We start from the raw sequence: 22,082 nt of genomic DNA, 5'->3' as shown, positions 1-22,082 counted from the left end.
TGGGTCCATGTGTACTGCGCTGCATAGTGTTGTGGTTGCAAAGATGGACGTCACCACGGACATTGGGAGTGAAGTTGCGCAGTGGCACGACATCCTGTGGCTGCACGAAAAGCATTATTCAACATGGTGGTGTGCTGTCAGGGTTCCTCAAAGCCATAATCCACAGGTAGTGGTCAACCACTGCAGCAGTAGCTGCCTGAGCGAGGCATGTCATCGACAGTTCCTGTCTCTCAGTATCTCCTCCATGTGCAAACATCGCTTTGTTTCACTCCGAGATGCCTGGACACTACCCTTGTTGAGAGCCCTTCGTGGCACAAAGTAACAATGCAAACACGATCAAACTGCGGTACTGAACGTCTAGGCATGGTTGAACTACAGACAACACGAGCTGTGTACCTCCTTCCGGGTGGAATGACGAACTGATCGGCTGTCGGACCCCGTCTGCCTAATAGGTGGTGATCATGCATGGATGTTTACATCTTTGGGCGGGTTTAGTGACATATCTGAACAGTCAAAGGGACTGTGTCTGTGATACAACATCTACAGTCAACGTCTCCCTTCAGAAGTTCTGGGAACCAGGGCGATGCAAAACTTTTTTTGATGTGTGTAATAAACTCCTATTGTCACCATTTAAAGACGATTCTTGAAACTTTATCAATGGACTTTCTTAAGATAGCTTACATCTATCTTCAAGAATCATCCAGTTAAGTTCCTTCAGTATGTCTGTGACACACTCCCATAGATTAAACAAACCTGAGACAATTCACGCTGCTCTTCTCTGTACATGTTCAAAATCTGCTGTTATGCGTCCCACATTTCAGCAATATCCTCTAACTGGTCTGAACACAAGAGTGATTTGTAAGCTCTCTCCTTTGTAGACTGACTGCACTTCCCCAGTATTCTACCAATAACTCCAAGTCTACCACCTGCTATTCCATTTCATATCCCTACAAAGTGTTACACCCAGATATTTTGACAAGTTAGCAGATTCCGACAGTGATTCACTGATATTGCAGTCACAGAATGCTACACTTTTTTATTTGTGAAGTCTGAATGTCCTACATCATAATGTCCTCTGTCATCGTCAAAAATAGTCATCTTGGGCACATATGCAACAATCCCAGTATTGTTCCCAATTTTGGAAGCACTCCTGGAAGTCCGCAGGGGTTAAAGGTGACCAGGACTTTTTACAATTCCACTTGGATGTCTTCAGTTGAAACAAAACATCGCCCTTTCAACGTGCTTTTCATCTTTGGGAACAGGTAGAAGTCACATGGGGCTAGGTCTGGCAAGTAGGAAGGGTACAGGAATGCTGCCCTGTTGGTTTTGCCCACGACTCCCTTCACAATTAGCAAGATGTGCATGGGCATGTTGTTATGGTGCTCTAACCAGTCTTTCTTCTCCCGCACCTCTAACCATTTATGCCGAACATTTTCCATCATTTGCCTCAAAAAACCTTGCAGGAAAACTGCTTGACAGTCTGATCAGGTGGAAAAAAGTCATTCATTATCCCCAAATGTAAAGAAAAGGGGGGGGGGGGGGGGCACTGACTCTTCATGTTGTTGCAAACTCTTAAGAGTTTTTTTTGCCTTGGAGAAGATGGTGTTTCCCATAGTGATGACTGCTGCTGTGTTTCAGGGTCATAACTGTATATCGAAGACACATCAGCTGCTATGACTCTGGATAAGTGTACCGGACACACTCAAATTCTCTGGTTCACTAAAATTTGTCTCATGTTCAGTTCCTCAGCTAGAATTTGTTTACTTGTGCCTTACAACAGCCCAAGCCTGTTACAAACATCATAAACTGTCCACCTTTGGTCCTTGTCAGTCACATCAAGTACTTTTATGGTCATTTCTGGTGTGTGTGTGTGTGTGTGTGTGTGTGTGTGTGTGTGTGTGTGTGTGTGTGTGTGTTGACAGTTGACCAGAATGTATGTTGTCTTCCACAGATTCTGTCTTCACTGAAGTGCTAGAACCACTCAAATGCTCTTGCTTGATTTAGTTCTCTCTCACCAAATGCCTTTGTCAGTATGCGATGGTTTTCAGCTGCAGTTTTCTTCAACTTGAAACAGAATTTCATGTAAATCCATTGCTCCTTCATGTCATCCATTTCACAATTCACAGAAGCACTTAAACACAGCGTGACACGCACCACTACAACTCACAGCTGCAAGCAACAAAGATAACACAACTTTTTGCCGCAGTAGCTAAGACATGTACCTCAAGATATCAAGTGGAGGAATGTCTTACTGCTACTGGTTTGACCGGCACAATGGAAACTCTCAGATATTTTGGGTAGCATCTCGTGTTGACATTGAAAACTGAGTAAACATTTTCAATGTAGTATGTGTGTTGTCAACCTATACCTTTTTGAGAAGTGACAAAGATGGTCTGCGGTTAAGGACCTTCATAAAAATCACCAATACTGCAGTGTGTAGGTAAAAAGCACCGGTTTACTGCTATCTGTCACATTGTCACTTATGCGCGACATATAAGCAGCCTTTAACACTATTCCTAATACATATATTTTATATTTTAAAAACTTACCTCACGCGAAAGTTTACATTATTATTATTATTATTATTATTATTATTATTATTATTCCTGTTTCTCATTCTACATTTTCCACTGTGACCTCGACTGACATCTCTGCCCTTACTCTTTGCCTTTAAAATGTCTGCTTGTGTCTGTGTATGTGCGGATGGATGTGTGTGTGTGTGTGTGTGTGTGTGTGTGTGTGTGTGTGTGTGTGTGTGTGTGTGTGTGTGCGCGAGTGTACACCTGTCCTTTTTTTTCCCCTAAGGGAAGTCTTTCCGCTCCCGGGATTGGAATGACTCCTTACCCTCTCCCTTAAAACCCGCATCCTTTCGTCTTTCCCTCTCCTTCCTGAAGAAGCAACCATCGGTTGCGAAAGCTAGTAATTCTGTGTGTGTGTTTGTGTGTTTTGTTCATGTGCCTGTCTGCCGGCGCTTTCCCGCTATATATGATGATGTAAATAAAATAGAAAGAAACTTCCACATGGGAAAAATATCTTAAAAACAAAGATTCCAAGACTTACCAAGCGGGAAAGTGCCGGTAGATAGGCACAATGAATAAAACACAAACACACACACACACACACACACACACACACACACACACACACACAGAATTTGAGCTTTCGAAACCGGCGGCTGTTTCGTCAGGAAAGAGGGAAGGAAAAGGAAAGATGAAAGGATGTGGATTTTAAGGGAGAGGGTAAGGAGTCATTCCAATCCCGGGAGTGGAAAGACTTACCTTAGGGGGGAAAAAAGGATAGGTATATACTCGTGCGCACACACATACACACACACACACGCATATCCATCCATACATACACAGACACAAGCAGACATATTGTGTCTGTGTATGTATGGATGGATATATATGTGTGTGTGTGTGTGTGTGTGTGTGTGTGTGTGTGTGTGCGTGTGTGTGTGTGTGTGTGTGCGCACGAGTATATACCTATCCTTTTTCCCCCCTAAGGTAAGTCTTTCCGCTCCCGGGATTGGAATGACTCCTTACCCTCTCCCTTAAAACCCACATCCTTTCATCTTTCCTTTTCCTTCCCTCTTTCCTGACGAAGCAGTCGCCGGTTGCGAAAGCTCAAATTCTGTGTGTGTGTTTTTTGTTTTGTTTTTTTCATTGTGCCTATCTACCGGCACTTTCCCACTTGGTAAGTCTTGGAATCTTTGTTTTATATGAAGAAGAAGAAAAAGAAGAAGAAGATGAAGATGATGAGGAGGAGGATGACTGTGAAACATTGTGGTATTCAAACCTTTAGGTTCATAGTAGCTTTATCTTTAACCTCACACTTTTCAATAACAATATGAATTTGACATCATCAAATGAATGGAAGATCAAAGTTGGCAAGAGCTAATAACACACTTTGCCATTGACTACTGCTATTTAAGATACATAATTTTTTTGTCTGTGACTGGGATCATCCGAAAAACTATCCTTTCCCCATCACTATCTACTATCAACATGAGAGTCACCATTTTCTCAATGTGCTTGAGTAACGCAGACTAAGAGTTTGTGACAGAACTCAGCAGTACAAGTATCTACCAACAAAATCATTAATGTGTATAAACAAATAAACTGATCAAAAGTACCACAATGTAAGGAATCCCCATCAGTTTCAAAAGCTGCTGGCATTCTTCTGTGTGTGTTTTTGTCACTTTCACTAATCTTCTGTTAAATTTGTCTATCTGTTCAACATCGCCTGTTGATAAAGAAAGGAAGAACATTTTAACAGCATATAAATACAGCATTAGCATAAAAGAAACATTTGAAAAGACTGTGTGGCATATTACCTGCTTCTTCAGCTTTTTCCAATTCCTTTTGTGCTTGTTCTCTTCTTTCAGCACGTTTATCAAGCTCTCCTGATTTCAGATTCGGGGGCTTACCATCAAATACATATACAGGCTTTATGCCATTTTCAATCAGACGAATTGTACGATAAAATGTTCCCATAAGATGGCTAGAAAAAATTAACTGTCTTTAAAACTAATGAAGAAAAATTTCACAAATGACAGGAAAACAACAAAAAGACATAACATACGAGTTTCACATAACTCACTTCTTTACCAATGCTACAGAAACTATCACAGTTCTAGATGAAGAATCTTAAGGTTTCTATTGTGTGTTTGTGCTTTTCCAGAATTACATCATCAGAAAACGAGAAAATGTGAAAGTTTACATAACAAATGGAAAATTAATGATGTGCAGTCAGAAGTAGTACATCTTATGACATCAACGTATAAATCAAATAGGCAGGTGTTACTGGCATTAAAATGGAACTCAAAATGTAAAGAGATTTTAGAATATTGGGCACAAACAATGCCTGCAGTTTCACTTGTAACTGTATTTTATCACAGGCAACTGCAATGCAATCAGAGTAGGCTCTTTACATTCTTAAAGCTGTAAAGTTGTAGGATGCAGGCTACATAAAATTTAGACTTTATAATGTCTTCCTGAAAAGAAAGAACTTATTTGCGGCACTAAGCACATAAAATCAAAAAAAAAAAAATATTTGCAATTAAAAATTACACAGTGTAGTAAACACTGCAAAGAACCATGCCAGACAGGAAACAACTGTCATGGTAAACCACAGAAAATACAATCAATAGTCTTTAGCACCAGCACATAGATAATGGGATGAAATGCTGAATCCAAAGACATAGGAGTAAATATCATATTTCTCTCTTTACACCACATTTTGTATACATTATTATTTTGACATGATCAGCATTGGATCCTAAATTTTGGCCACATTAAATTCAACATTTCTATTTATTAAATGAACTATTAATGTGAAATAATGGTGATTATATGGTATCTGCAACACATTCCTGCAATGGCAAACACTCCTAATTCATATCATCAATTCCCAAAGTTGCACTCAAGTGTGTGTAACCAAATAATTATTAAACAATCAAAATTTGAATATTAAAATGCTTAAAAATCTTCCAGCAAAAAAAGCACGACATGCAAGTTAGCAGTCTTATCAGATTAGATTAGATTAGATTAATACTTGTTCCATAGATCATGAATACGACACTTCGTATTGATGTGGAACGAGTCAGGTTAAAGAAAGATGTCTGTACAAGATATTACATTACACAAAATATTGCATGACACTAATGCTTAAGTTAGTTTTTTTTTCCCTCCCTTAATTTATATCTAAAAATTCAGCCAATGAGTAGAAGGAGTTGTCATCTAGAAATTCTTTTAATTTATTTTTAAATGTTGGTTCACTATCTGTCAGGCTTTTGATGCTGTTTGTTAGGTGACCAAAGACTTTTGTGGCAGAAAAATTTACCTCCTTCTGTGCCAAAGTTAGATTTAACCCTGCATAGTGAAGATCATCCTTTCTCCTGGTGTTATAGCTATGCACACTGCTATTACTCTTGAACTGGGCTGGATTATTAACAACAAATTTCATAAGTGAATATATATACTGTGAGGTTACTGTGAGGATCCCTAGATCCTTAAATAGATGTCTGCAGGATGACTGTGGGTGGACTCCAGCAATTATTCTGATTACACATTTTTGAGCAATGAATACTTTTCTACTCAACGATGAATTACCCCAGAATATGATGCCATACGAAAACAGTGAATGAAAGTAGGCATAGTAAGCTAATTTACTGAGATTCTTATCACCAAAATTTGCAATAACCCTAATAGCATACATAGCCGAACTCAGACGTTTCAGCAGACCATCAATGTGTTGCTTCCAGTTTAACCTCTCATCAATGGACACACCTAAAAATTTTGAAAATTCTACCTTGGCTACAGACTTCTGTTCAAAGTCTATATTTATTACTGGAGTTGTGCCATCTACTGTACACAACTGTATACACTGCGTTTTATCAAAATTTAAACAGAGTCCGTTTGCTGAGAACCACTTAATAATTTTGTGAAAAACATCATTTACTATTACATCACTTAGTTCTTGGTTTTTGGGTGTTATTACTATACTTGTATCATCAGCAAAAAGAACTAACTTTGCATCTTCATCAATATGGAATGGTAAGTCATTAATGTATATCAAGAACAGTAAAGGACCTAAGACCGAACCCTGTGGGACTCCGTACTTGATAGAGCGTAGTTTTGGAGGGTAGTTTAAAAAGTTGTAACAATTATACTCTAAATAAAAAATATTCTGCTGAAAACTTTTGGCATAACCCTGGTACGCCTGCTCAGGGGTTGGTTGTGATTTTTGCTGTAGGGGCAATCACAGAATAATTTCTGTTAATGCTGGGGATAGTAAGTCTGACTGCCAATGCGCCATGTTTCTCAAAGTAATAAGTGGTACCCTGATATTATGAATACAATGGATAAACTTCTTTTATATACAAAAAAAATCTTTATGCATATGGAAAGATGCTGACTGTTTCAGAGCTGCGGTCCAGAATAAGATAAATTTTGTGCAAACAAATTGATTTAAATGTACTTTAATTACTTTCCTACACCTCATGAATCTAATACTTTTTATGCGAGACTGCAAATGGTGTACTCAAGAGCAAGTATTTTTCACCAACAAAGATAATTTGTATAAATTAGTCCTTCAAGCCAAAGAGTATGAGAAACCCATCATCACTTTAATTTCTAAAGTGGGACTAACAAATAACACACATCATTTATAGCTTCCTTTCATGCACCCCATTAACTGCTCTGGACGTGTTAACACTTGCGCCTTTGTACCTGTCCCTGTGTGCTCTGAACAAGTTAACACGCCCCACCAGTCCAACTACCTTGTACTCTGAATGTGTCTACATGTAGACACGTTCAAAGTATCAGGTAGAAGGACTCGTGGCACATGTAAACATGTCCAGAGCACACAGGGACAGGTACAAAGATGTGCGTTAACATGTCCAGAGCAGTTAAAGGGTTAACAAAAGTATCAATATATAAAACAGTACCCAATGTGGTGCTAACAACAAAATTGCATACTACATCGTCTAACCTCATGCTAATCAGTCCTCTGAACTTTGAACTTTCTTAAACAAAATGGAGTCATTTCTAAATAAAGTAAATAAAATGGACCCTGACTGATAATCTGTGGTGACTTAAATAATGATTCACTTACAAATAATAGAAATAGAGACCCTTTTGAACCTTGCAATATCTTATAATTTAAAGGCTGGAGTAAAAGCTGCTACCAGGGTAACAGAAACTTGCCAAACAGCTCTAGATCAATTTCTAGTCAAGAAGAGTTTACACAACACTTCACTACAAATTTTCAATGAAGGTTTAAGTGACCATCTTGCTCAAATATTAAGCATAAAAGTAAAAGTCAGTATTATTAACAACATGTCTTTAAGAACATCTTGTAGAAGTTATAATCACGATAATGTACACTACTTCAACAACTTATTACAGAAAGAAAAATGATCGGAAGTGTACAAAATGAACGATATAAATGAAAAATTTAACACCTTCAATGATACATTAACCCATTTCTTTCAAATTCCATCCCCACTGAAAACTGTAACCATACGCAGGAACTCCAGAACAAATAGCTGGATCACAAGAGGAATAAGAGTTTTATGCCAGAAGAAAAGGCTACTTCATGAAATATGCAACTCAAAAAATTCCTCACCTGAAGTACACACATACTATAAAAAATACTCCAAAATATTAAGAAAAGTAATAAAAACAGCTAAAATAATGATAAATGATGAATACATTTATAATTCAGTTAATAAATCAAAGGCTATGTGGAGATTCTTATATACAGGGTTATTACAAATGATTGAAGCGATTTCACAGCTCTACAATAACTTTATTATTTGAGATATTTTCACAATGCTTTGCACACACATACAAAAACTCAAAAAGTTTTTTTTTTAGGCATTCACAAATGTTCGATATGTGCCCCTTTAATGATTCGGCAGACATCAAGCCGATAATCAAGTTCCTCACACACTCGGCGCAGCATGTACCCAACAATGAGTTTGAAAGCATCGTTGATGCGAGCTCGCAGTTCTGGCACGTTTCTTGGTAGAGGAGGTTTAAACACTAAATCTTTCACATAACCCCACAGTAAGAAATCGCATGGGGTTAAGTCGGGAGAGCGTGGAGGCCATGACATGAATTGCTGATCATGATCTCCACCACGACCAATCCACCGGTTTTCCAATCTCCTGTTTAAGAAATGCCGAACATCATGATGGAAGTGCGGTGGAGCACCATCCTGTTGAAAGATGAAGTCGGCGCGATCAGTCTCCAGTTGTTGCACGAGCCAATTTTCCAGCATGTCCAGATACACGTGCCCTCTAACGTTTTTTTCGCAGAAGAAAAAGGGGCTGTAAACTTTAAACCGTGAGATTGCACAAAACACGTTAACTTTTAGTGAATTGTGAATTTGCTGCACAAATGCGTGAGGATTCTCTACCGCCCAGATTCGCACACTGGGTCTGTTCACTTCACCATTAAGAAAAAATGTTGCTTCATCACTGAAAACAAGTTTCGCACTGAACGCATCCTCTTCCATGAGCTGTTGCAACCGCACCGAAAATTCAAAGCGTTTGACTGTGTCATCGGGTGTCTGGGCTTATAGCAATTGTAAACGGTAAGGCTTCTGCTTTAGCCTTTTTTGTAAGATTTTCCAAACCGTTGGTTGTAGTACGTTTAGCTCCCTGCTTGCTTTATTCGTCGACTTCCGCGGGCTACGCGTGAAACTTGCCCGCATGCGTTCAACCGTTTCTTTGCTCACTGCAGGCCGACCCGTTGATTTCCCCTTACAGAGGCATCCAAAAGCTTTAAACTGCGCATACCATCACCGAATGGAGTTAGCAGTTGGAGGATCTTTGTTCAACTTCGTCCTGAAGTGTCATTGCACTGTTATGACTGATGTGAGTGCATTTCAAGCACAACATATGCTTTCTCGCCTCCTGTCGCCATTTTGTCTCACTGCGCTTTCGAGCGTTCTGGCGGCAGAAACCTGACGTGCGGCTTCAGCCGAACAAAACTTCATGAGTTTTTCTACGTATCTGTAGTGTGTCGTGACCATATGTCAATGAATGGAGCTACAGTGAATTTATGAAATCGCTTCAATCATTTATAATAGGGAATCTGGAGGTTACAGACAATCTTGCAAAAATATAACACTATCATACAAAAATAAAAAAGTAACAAACCCCTTAGAAGTAGCCAATACATTTAACAAATTTTTCACAGATGTTGTTGATAATATGTTACAATCAAACTGACATTAGAGCACCCAGGCAAATGAATATAAAACAAGTGCATGTAGTGGATCAATGTACATCAGTACTGTTTCACAAGATGAAGTAACTAAAGTAATGAAAGGACTAAAAAATCCAACTCTGCAGGCATTGATGGTAAACCAGCAATATTAAAGAAGAGTGCATCAAAGCTAATTGAAACACTCACATTCTCATGTGACTGCTCACTTCAGGTAGGCATTTCCCCTGATGTGTTGAACTCATTAAAAGTTATTCCAGCATATAGAGAAGGTGAGAAAGAATAACTACAGTCCCATCACAATTTCCCCTTGCATCTCAAAAGAATTAGAAAAAGTTATTTATGACAAACTTAAGAAATTTACTAATAAAAAAACATCCTATGTAATGAACAACATGTACTCAGAAATTACAGGTCAATGACAACTGCTATTTATGAGTGCATTAATTCCATCCTAAACAAGATTTTTTTTTTGGGGGGGGGGGGGGGGCACAGGAATCAATAGGAGTATTTATTGACCTGTCAAAAGCTTTTGACATGGTGGATCATAAAATTCTGCTATCAAAGCTTGAAAGATATGGTATTCGAGGTCTGTCCAACAACTGGACCAGTTCCTTCCTGACTAATCGTAAGCAGTGTGCATCAAGCATACAAATATCAAACTAAAAATTGTATCAGTACATTTATCTGACAAATTAAATGTGCTGTACCCCAAGGATCAGTTATGGGACACCTTCCGTTCCTGTGTACATAAATGATCTAAACTTAAATGTTGATATACATAAAACTATCACATGATACATGACAACACAATTCTACTAAAAGGAGGCAGCAATGAACAAGATGTCCTGACACAGCGACCTGTAGCATAGCCAGAGGTCTAGGTTATGTTGGAATGTGACAACCTGGCTGCGAGCTGGTAAAGCCAAGAAATCTCAACACGAAAGTATGATAGCTATAATACACTGATACACAGTGTAGCCAGATAAATATCCATCACTGCAATAACCTATCTGTATGAGAGGGGATCAAATACAAACGGGATTTTTATTTTTTATTTAAATTCATTTATTGAAAACTCAAGGCAATTATAATTTATTTTTCCACATAGTCCCCTGTTTTGGAAACACATTTGTCCCAGCATATGGGTAGCTTTTTGATGCCCTCATATACAACTTTAAACATAGCTGTGTGCACCAACCATGAAAATATTTTTTATAGTAAAGACAGCCCACTGGTTGCAATGGATTTTATAGTCAAATTGACCATGGTTTCGACTCCTAAAGGAGAGATTCTTCATCAGAATTTATATTACATACATAAGAAGTTGAGCATAACAGCTCTCGTCATACAATTTTAACACTAACGTGGCCTTTTTGGTGTTAAAATTGTATGACGAGAGCTGTTATGCTCAACTTCTTATGTATGTAATATAAATTCTGATGAAGACTCCCTTAATTTAGGAGTCAAAACAATGGTCAATTCGACTATAAAATCCATTGCAACCAGTGGCCTGTCTTTACTATAAAAAAAAAGCCCTCATCATAAAAAGAACTGGGTCATGTCACCAGCCAGTTGCGCATGAAGTCTTCCACACTCTCGTCATCTTCAAATCGTCGCCCTCTCAGGGCTTCTTTAAGCGGTCCGAATAAATGGAAATCGCAGGGCAATAAGTCCGGGCTGTAAGGAGGATGATCAAGTGTAGTTCAGTGCATTTCCTGTAACTTGGAGACAGTTACAGCTGCAGTAAGGGGTCGCGCATTGTCGTGGAGGAGGATGACCTGTCTAATCGATTGGTATTGTTTTTGCGACAATATGCAGCTCTCACCTTGTTTAACAGTTCACAGTAAGCAGCACTGATTGTACGTTACTCATGCAAAAAATCAATCAGCAAAATGCCTCGGTGATGGGGGGGGGGGGGGGGGGAGAATATATACGGTTGTAAGAAACTTGCCACTCAACAGTCGAGTCTTGGCTTTCACTGGTGCTGCCTCCCCTTTCCTCCAACACTCCTTACTGGCTTGTCTGGATTCTGGAGTGTGGTGGTGAACCTATGTTTCATCGCAGGTGATGAACCGACTAAAAAAATGCATCACATTCTTCCGCAAACCTGAAGCCTCTGATAGACCTCCTAAAGTCTCAACTTCAGATTTTCTGTCAAAAGTTTAGGGACCGATCTGGAACACACTTTATGGAACTGTATCATTTGTGACCATTGCTTGACAGTTTCCATAACTGATTCCGACTTATTGTGCAAATTGTGATCATCATCATTAACGTCTTTAACCGCACAAATGGTTTTGTATGTAATGCTGGTGCGATGACGACGATTTTGTTGCTGATTTTCCACACGTTGCCATTCCTTGAAATTTTTAAGCCCGGCAAACACATGCATTATTGATAATGTTTTATCACCAAACTGCAGTCAATCTTTGGCACGTTTCTGCCACTGTAACTCCTTCACAAGCAAGAAATTTGATAATTATGCATTGCACAATGGAGGGATGCACCTGCTGCTCATACTTCGTTAGCGGGGAATATCTAACAGCATGCTCTCGTCTCTTCTAATAGTCCTGCACTGCAGCCTCCCTCCATGAACCATGGACCTTGCCGTTGGTGAGGAGGCTTGCGTGCCTCAGCGATACAGATGGAAGTACAATAGGTGCAACCACAACGGAGGGGTATCTGTTGAGAGGCCAGACAAACGTGTGGTTCCTGAAGAGGGGCAGCAGCCTTTTCAGTAGTTGCAGGGGCAATAGTCTGGATGATGGACTGATCTGGCCTTGTAACACTAACCAAAACAGCCTTGTTGTGCTGGTACTGCAAACACCTGAAAGCAAGGGGAAACTACAGCCATAATTTTTCCCGAGGGCATACAGCTTTACTGTATGGTTAAATGATGATGGCGTCCTCTTGGGTAAAATATTCCGGAGGTAAAATAGTCCTCCATTCGGATCTCCAGGCGGGGACTACTCAGGAGATAGATATAGCGGGAATTAGTGAAGTTCGGTGGCAGGAGGAACAAGACTTTTGGTCAGGTGAATACAGGGTTATAAATACAAAATCAATTAGGGGTATTGCAGGAGTAGGTTTAATATTAAATAAAAAAATAGGACTGCGGATAAGCTACTACAAACAGCATAGTGAACGCATTGTTGTGGCCAAGATAGACACGAAGCCCATGCCTACTACATTAGTACAAGTTTATATGCCAACTAGCTCTGCAGATGATGAATAAATTGATTAAATGTATGATGAGAGTAGGTATTAAAATCCATGGAGAAGAAATAAAAACTTTAAAATTGGCCGATGACTGTCAGAGACAGCAAAGGACTTGGAAGAGCAGTTGAACAGAATGGACAGTGCCTTGAAAGGAGGATATAAGATGAACATCAACAAAAGCAAAAAAAGGATAATGGAATGTAGTCGAATTAAGTCGGGTGATGCTGATGGAATTAGATTAGGAAATGAAACACTTAAAGTAGTAAAGGAGTTTTGCTATTTGGGGAGCAAAATAACTGATGATGGTCAAAGTAGAGAGGATATGAAATGTAGACTGGCAATGGCAAGGAAAGCGTTTCTAACAGAGTATAGATTTAAGTGTCAGGAAGTCATTTCTGAAAGTATTTGTATGGAGTGTAACCATGTATGGAAGTGAAACATGGACGATAAATAGTTTGGACAAGAAAAGAATAGAAACTTTCGAAATGTGGTGCTACAGGAGAATGCTGAAGATTAGATGGGTAGATCACATAACTAATGAGGAGGTATTGAATAGAATTGGGGAGAAGAGGAGTTTGTGGCACAACTTGACCAGAAGAAGGGATCGGTTGGTAGCACATGTTCTGAGGCATCAAGGGATCACAAATTTAGCATTGGAGGGCAGCGTGGAGGGTAAAAATCGTAGAGGGAGACCAAGAGATGAATACACTAAGCAGATTCAGAAGGATGTAGGTTGCTGTAGGTACTGGGTGATGAAGAAGCTTGCACAGGATAGAGCAGCATGGAAAGCTGCATCAAACCAGTCTCAGGAGTGAAGACCACAACAACAAACAAGCATAGCAGAAGCATGAGGCCAGTCCTACCTGTTGATGTTCAGGAACAAAAACCCTGTTTATATTTGATCCCCCTTGTATGTCTTATTTTGGATCTTGCCAACAAAAGATGTGAACAAATTCTAATCTAATAGAACAAAATATCACCAAACTTTACTTAGGAACCATACAAATTAGGAACAAGCATTCTGATTCCCTACCAACAACAGACACAGTTTGTTCTGTTTACTTCCCAATGTTCACCATACAAATTATTAGCAACATTGGCACGCAATGCAACTGCTGCTGACACTGTAAGAACACTTTCATCGAGCTACTTCATCTCTGCATAATTTCTGCGACCTATATCCACTTTAACCTTCTTAGTATAATCAAGCCTTGGTTTTCCTAAGCAATGTTTGTCCCCTCTCTCATTATCAAACTATTCCTTATGCCATCAAGATCTGTCCTCTCAGTAGTACCTTGTTTTAGTCCAGTTGTGCCTCAAATTTTGTACCTTTCTCAATGTGATTTAACACCTCTTCAGTTGGTACCTAATCTACCAAACTAACCTTCGGTATTCTGTACCACCACGTTTCAAAAGCTTTACTCCCCCATTGCAGCCTGTAATGTTCACCATCCACATTTTACACCATGTACAGCTAGCTACACTCCACCCAAATGCATTCAGAAAACTAATACCTGTTAAAATATTTCTTTTTGAGTAATGCCGTTCTCGTCACTGCCAGAATGGATTTATGCCTTGACTTCAGCTAGCACCATTTTACTGCCCAAATGGCAAAACTTACATAACTTATTTTTAGTGTCTCATTTACTAGTCTAAGCCCCTCGGCATTTGACTACACATTACCCTCATTTTACCTTTGTTTATTTTCATCATATGACCATTTTTCAACATACTATTCATTCTGTTTAAATTGTCAGGCTGACTGTTTCATCCGCCATTTAAGTTTTGCCTGTCAAGATCCAGACTGGCTGGCGTACAAAATATAAACACTCATGCAGGGAATGAACAAGCTTTATTGCATGGCACAGAAAATGGAAACATAAGAGTCAGCGGATTCGGAGATAATTTATGAACATATAAATTCTACTCTCGTGATATAAAAATAAATCTAAATTAGTGCATAACCAAGTAAGTCATAAACATACCTCTGAAAAACAGTAGGTAACAAATCTAAGAATAAGTATATTCCTAATAGAAATAAAACAGCGCCTCTGGCAGCTAACACGAAAAATGTTTTGACAGCTTTGATGTAAATAAACACACAAACGTGTGCCCCACACCCCCAGCACACACACACACGTACATACTAGCATGTGCTTGTGACCACAAGACACTGCACAAGGACCGTAATCTCATATGCTAAATCAGCCCCTTCGGAGGAACCAGACTACTGTCCACAAAGCATGGAGGGAAATGAATGCATTGTACAGACTGTGTCATGCATTCTGGAAGATGGTCTGCGATGGGTGATGTGGTGCACTGGTGGTGATTTGTTTGCTTGTTTGTTTTGTTATAGAGCGCAAAAACAAATAGGGTCATACGCACCCACGTCAGAACTGTAGAACATGAAGACAAAAAAGTAGTTAAAAATGACTACACATTAAGCTCAATTGGTGGAAGGACAGCTAAAAACAGGGATCTGGAGAAAGGTCAAAAAAAAATACTCATAGAGAAACGGAGGTCCTGAACTAAAGATTAGATGTCCTTCGCCATACTGCTAAAAAGGATAAAAAGCAAAACATGGTCAACAGCCTGTGCATCATTTGCTGAAACGGCCGATAACTAAGACGGCAAACATAAAGGAGAACATAAGTGGTTAAAAATAAAAAGGGCATTCCATCAGGAAATGACGGACCATAAACGGTTGAGGGCAATGAACGCAAAGTGATGGGGGAGCACCAATTAACAAATGGAGATGGCTAAAAAGGTAGCCTCCAACACGAAACCGAGCTAAAATAAACTCCTCACATTGAGAGAGCCAAGAGGTGGTTGTCCAAGCCACTGGGAGAAGCTTCATTCCCCAGAACTTGTTCCCATGAAGGGAGGATCAGTGGTGATGCCAAAGTGACACCACCAGCTGACAGACGGTAATACAGAGATCAATGGAGGAAATGGAAGAACTGCCAGGCTTGGCAGCAGCACCAGTGGCCTCATCTCCATCAGACCAAAGTGACAAGGAACAGCACAGTGTCTCCATCAAGAGAGAGCAACTGACAGCCTTCCTGGAGCTGTTGCACTAAGGAATGGACTGTGTACAGCACACAGAAGCTTTGAAATGCACTGAGAGAGTTGAAGCAGATGAGTAATTGAAAAGCTCATGTCACCAGACGTACTGCATGCCCTCATACAGGGTGAAGAGCTCTGCTGTGGATACTGAGCACTGTTCTGGAAGCCAATACTGAAAATCGTTGGTGCAATGACGAAGGCACACCCGAGACTACGGTCAGTCCAAGAGCCGTCAGTGCAAACAAACGTACCAGCACAAAGTTCCGTGTGAAGGTTGTGAAAGAGATAGAGTGATTCTGGAGTAATGTTCTTAGGAAGCGAATGAAGGCCAAGGTGAACATGGGCCGCAGGATGAAGCCAAGATGGTGAAGGGTTCACACACATTGGGAAACTGGCAGGTAGCATGAAGTGAAGCTGCCAGAGCAAGAGTCGAAAGTGAACTCCAGGAGATAACAGAGAAGAGGGACGCGCCCCATATCGGTGACCAAAGGAGTCATTCAAGGATGAGGCATAGGATAGGAGGCCAGGCATGGCAAACGGACAGAGTGTGTATCTGCTGAGGCGAAAGTAAAGGGGTACGGCAGATGTAGTTTGGCAGCTTCTGCATACAGACACTCAATCAGGTTAATGTAAAAGGTGCCAGTGGCCAAACGGATGCCAAGACGGTGGATAGCATTGAGACAGCGTAAGAAGGACAGAGAGAGAGATGTAGATGTGCAGATGCATAAACAAAACATCCATAGTCTGGTTTGGGTACAAACGGAGGAGGGTAATCCGATCCACTCCCCAAGAAGTATCGCTGAGGATGTGTAGGACATTGAGGGATCATGTACAGTGGGCAGCCAGGTAAGACACGAGGGACAAACAAGGAAGTTTCCTATTGAGCATGAGCCACAGTAACTTCATTGTTTTAACAAATGGAAGACAACATGCCAAAGATGGAAAGATGGTGGAAGAAATCAGTTATGCCACAAGAAATACATACAAACAGTTTTTACAGTGGAAAAGTGAAAGCCATTGTTGATGCTCCATGAGTAACGACAATCAAGACATTGCTGAAGACACCACTCGAGGAGACAAGTCCACTGAGAACTGCATTGATCCCAAAATCGTCATTGAAAAGAGAGCTGGAGATGCCCAGCGGGAGACAGGCTATTATAGGGTTAATGGTGATAGCAAAGAGGTCGACACTCAGGTTGGAAGCCCGAGGTGCACCATTTTCCTGGACAAGGATGTCCAACAATGCAGAAACAACACATACCTTAAAAATTCTGTCTTTTAAAAATTCATGAAGGAAATGTGCCATGCAGGCATGGAAGCGCCATGTGTAGACAGTATGGAGGTTGGTTGATTAGTTCAAAAGAGGGGGGAAGGGACTAAACTACGAGGTCATTGATCTCTTGTTCCGAAGGAAACAATGCCACAAGGGTAAGAATAAGACAAAACAGAATGAAAGGAAAAACCACAACCATGACTGAAGGGCAACAAACACTTAAATGGAGCAAAGGGGACAAGAAAACCACAAAGATGCAAGAAACAAATAGAAGAGGTTAAAACAGGAAAGCAGGTTACCATGACTGGCTCACCACGAGGACAAAAAGAAAAAGCCAGCCACTCTGCAACACATTAAAACCTCCACCCTGAAAGCATTAGGGTGGAGAACACACAGGGACAAAGGACAAGTGCTAAAACTTAGGACATATAATAGAACTCACCCTCATGAATAAATCTTAAAACTAAAACTGCTGTTGAGGCATTGTCGCCCGACACCGAAGGTAGGGTGCTGGGAAAGTTAAAAGTCCGCCGCAGAGGGGCTAAAAGTGGGCAGTCCAGCAAGAGATGGACGACCGTCATTCGTGAGTCACACTGACACCGAGGTGGGTGCTCGCGACGGAGAAGGTAACCATGCTTCAGCCACATATGGCCAATGCGGAGCCAACAGAGAACCACAGAGTCCCTGCGAGAGACGCGGACAGAGGATTTCAAGACATTTGTAGTTTCCTTACTGGCATGCAGCTGTGGTTATGCCATTCCGTCTCCCAAAGCTGCAAAACCTTGCAGTGTAATGCTGAACGCAGGTCAGTTTCAGAGAAGCCGATCTCCATAAACTGTTTCTGTGTAGCCTATTTGGCCAGCCTGTTGGCAAGTTCATTGCCTGGGATTCCGATGTGACCTGGGGTCCACACAAATACCACTGAACGACTGGACCGTTCCAGGGCACAGATGGACTCCTGGGCGGTCACTACCAAAGGGTGATGAGGGTAGCACTGGTCAATAGCTTGTAGGCTGCTCAAGGAGTCAGTACATAAGAGAAATGACTCACCTGAGTATGAGTGGATGTGCTCAAGAGCACGAGATAGGGCCGCCAGCTCTACAGTGAAAACATTGCAGCCATCTGGCAAAGAGTGCTGTTCTATATGTCCTCCATGAACATAGGCAAAGCCAATGTGACCATCAGTGTAAATCACTTCAGGGCCCCGGTAGATGTTGAGAATTGACAGGAAGTGACAGCAGAGAGTTGCACGGTTAACCGAGTCCTTAAGGACATGTGAAAGGTCCAGGCGAAGCCGTGGCCTAGGTGTACACCATGAAGGTGTTTGTGAATGAACTTCAAGTATGGGTGGTAAAGGCAAGGACTCCAGTTCGGAAAGAAGGGATCGCACAGGAACTGCAATTGTAAGCCATGACCTGGGCCACCGATGAGGGACATGAAATATTGTGAGCAGGAAAAGGGGATGGTTATTCGGAGGCGCAGGAGAACTACGAACGTTTGCAACATAACTGGAGAGCGACTGTGCATGCTTAACCTGCATTGGGGGGACTCCGGCCACCACCAGGACGCTGGTCAACGGACTCGTCCTAAAAGCTGCTGTCGCTAGGCGAACGCCACAGTGGTGCAATGAGTCGAGTAAATGCAACGCTCAGGATGCCGTCGAGCCATAAACCACACTCCCATAGTCAAGGCAGGATTGAACAAGGGCTCTGTAGAGCTGCAGCAGCATAGAGTGATCTGCACCACAGTTGGTGTTGCTCAGGTAACGGGGGGCATTGAGGTGCGGCCAGCACTTCTGCTTAACCTGGGCAGGTGAGCAAGCGAAGTCAATCAGGCATCAAAAACCAGTCCTAAGAATCGACATGTCTCCACTACAGTGAGTGGATCATCATGAAGGTGAAGTTCTGGTTCCAGATGAATGGCATGATGCTGACAGAAGTGCATAACACACAACTTTACAGCCAAAAACTGGAAACCGGGGTTAGAGCCCTTCACTGTGCCTTATGGATGGCACCCTGTAGGTGCCGCTCAGCAAAACCAGTACTGGTGGAGCAGTATGAAACGCAGAAGTCGCCTGCATACAGAGAAGGTGAGATGGATGGCCCTACAGCTGTTGCCAGACCATTAATGGGCACTAAACATAGAGATCCACTCAATAAGGAGCCCTGGGGGACCCCATTTTCGTGGATATGGTGGTGGGGGGGGGGGGGGGGGGGGAGAACTAAGGGAGGCACCAACTTGGCCACGGTAAGTACGAAACGACAGGAAATTGCAGATAAAACAGGAGCCAGCCTCGGAAACCCCACTTGTATAATGTAGCAAGGATATAATGTCGCCAGGTTGTGTCATACACTTTTTGTAAATAAAAAAAAGACAGCAACCAGGTGTTGGCATCTGAAAAAGGTAGTTCAGATGGCAGACTCAAGGGACACAACATTAGCAGTGGTATAGCGACCCTGGCGGAAGCCGCCCCGACATGGATCCAGTAGGCCACGTGACTCCAGGGCCCAACCCAAACACCTACACACCATATGTTCCAGCAGCTTACAAAGAATGTTGGTGCGGCTGATGGGCCGATAGCTATCCACATCAAGCGGGATTTTAGCAGGTTTAAGCACCAGAATGATGGTGCTCTCCTGCCACTGCAACGCCATCACACCAGACCCAGTTGAAGATTATGAGGAGACATCGCTCTGGCGCAGTAGTTGTGTCAGTGCAATGTGCAAAAACAATGAGGAGCTCCCACTCTGTAAATGGAGTGTTATAGGGTTCACTGTGGCGTGTAGCAAACAAGAGGACTTGCCTTTCAATCCGCAGTTTGAGGGTGCACAAGGCTGGCAGTTAGTTCTCCGACCAAGAAGTTCGAGCACAGTGCTCAGCAATCATGTTTGCACTGGTAGATAGCACACCATTGATGTTAAGGCCAGGGACACTTGTTGGGGTCTGGTACCAGAAGACACATTTAATCTTGGTCCAGACTTGGGAAGGTGACGTATGGCACACAATGTTTGAGACGTATCTCTCCCAACACTCCTGCTTCCGTCATTTGATAAGTTGGCAAACGCGGGCATGAAGTGGTTTAACAGTTATGACGTGCTCCAGGGAAGGATGCTGCTTATGCTGCTGTAGAGCTCACCGACAGTCCTTAATTGCTTCAGCGACTTCCAATTGACCACCAAGGGTCTGCCTTTCACCGTGGGCACCCTCAAGAGTGAAGGATCATGTTTTCTGCCACAGAAACCATTGTTGTAGTCACCTGCTCAACCATCACATTGATGTTACCATATGGAGGAGAATCAACGGTGACAGCAGAGGTGAAAGTTTCCCAGTCCGCCTTGTTTAAAGCCAATTTGCGCAGGTGTCCATAGGCCTGAAGCAGGGGCAGTTACAGTAAGATGGGGAAGTGGGGTTCATATTGCTGGGAACAAGGTTTCCTGGATGGCAATGCAGAAAGCAGATGTAAAGCTTAGCAGTTGCTGTAGCTCAGCCAGGCAGTGGAAAAAACCGCCGCAATTCCACTGGAGGATGATGTCACTGTGAGACTAGGAAGGCAAGGGAATTCAATGAAGCAGTTTACGCCTCAGGGTCACCTGCTGCCACTGACTTTTTGCCTGAGCAGTCCATATCCATTGTGTCTTAAGGTCCGACGAGATCCAGGTCCTCAGCAGATGCCATTATCTCCATTCCTGTTTCATTTAACCAATACAATTTTCATCCCTTCTTCTGTGGTTGTCCACGCTATTCTAATGCACTACTGTGACCGTGCATAAGTTGTAGATTATAAATCCATTCACCTGACCTGAGAACACTTTTTTCGTACTTGTTACCTATTCCACTAGGTTAACCTGTTTCGCTGGTCGTGTAACTGTCCTAGTAAGACTGCTCACTGTTGAGGGATAGAAACAGTGTAGAAATGGTATCACATCAATAGCATCACAGTTAAGGCCCACCCACACGAAACGATCTGTCTGCGCACATCACATCTGTGCAGATAGATCATTGCATGTGGACAGAAGATTAGCACCAATCTGAGGTGTGTGCAAACCTGGAAGTTGGAGGTTTGAGCGAAATCTCAAATCTGTGGCTTCAAACCACATTTGCGCAGACAAGTTGGAGCATGTGGACAGGAGATCGCTACAAATCTGGCATGAAACAGCTGTTTGCTCAGTCTGGTGTTTGTATTTGTGCGCACAGGGCATTAAAATGGCGGATACTCGTCAGTGTTCTCGAGAGTTTGTTAATGAATTCATTGAAATATATAGAATATATGGAAACCACCCGTGTTTGTAGAAGATTAAAAGTAAAAAATATAGTGACCGAGAGAAAAAGACAGCACCATACAATGCTCTAATTGAAAAATTGCGGGCAGTTGACGCCTCGGCAATCAGGAAAAAAAAAAAATCGTTGGAAACTGTTTACCGAAAAGAGTTATCCAAAGTTCAGAAATCTAGAAGATCTGGTGTAGGAGTAGATCAAGTATTGAAGCCAACGTTATGGTATTTTGATCTACTTGGCTTTCTTAAGGTTTGCCCTGCAAATCTCGCAGTAAATTTATGTGAGAAAACTGCTTTTGCTTTAGCAGCCACTGTCTACAGCATTTGACTGCTTTCTCTGTTTCCTCCAGTTGGTCTCAATGTTTTTTGAAACAAGCTGCGAACACAGACCACAACAGAACTTCCTCCATTTCTATATTTCAAAATAACTGAATTAAATTTTTGACGTTCATGGAGAGCGTAGTTGCTTGCCACTGATATTTCTTTTCTGCACCGACAGATGTCGGGCGA

General features: G+C 41.7%; 1 protein-coding gene across 2 annotated transcripts in view; it reads right to left on the bottom strand.

Moving 5' to 3' along the window:
- LOC126278386 (flap endonuclease 1) overlaps positions 1 to 22,082 on the bottom strand; it is a 77,210-nt gene that overhangs the window by 53,819 nt on the left and 1,309 nt on the right. For both annotated transcript variants that reach the window (XM_049978478.1, XM_049978479.1), the window contains exons 3-4: positions 4,337 to 4,503; positions 4,136 to 4,245 (exon numbers count right to left, since the gene is read on the bottom strand). In XM_049978478.1, coding sequence (XP_049834435.1) covers positions 4,136 to 4,245; positions 4,337 to 4,503 — 277 coding nt within the window. The remainder of the gene's footprint in view (positions 1 to 4,135; positions 4,246 to 4,336; positions 4,504 to 22,082) is intronic.

The sequence above is a fragment of the Schistocerca gregaria genome, chromosome 6, assembly GCF_023897955.1.
Source record: "Schistocerca gregaria isolate iqSchGreg1 chromosome 6, iqSchGreg1.2, whole genome shotgun sequence".
Taxonomy (NCBI): domain Eukaryota; kingdom Metazoa; phylum Arthropoda; class Insecta; order Orthoptera; family Acrididae; genus Schistocerca; species Schistocerca gregaria.
The sequence above is the reverse complement of the archived record's forward strand: the minus strand, read 5'-3'. Positions and strand labels throughout refer to the sequence as shown.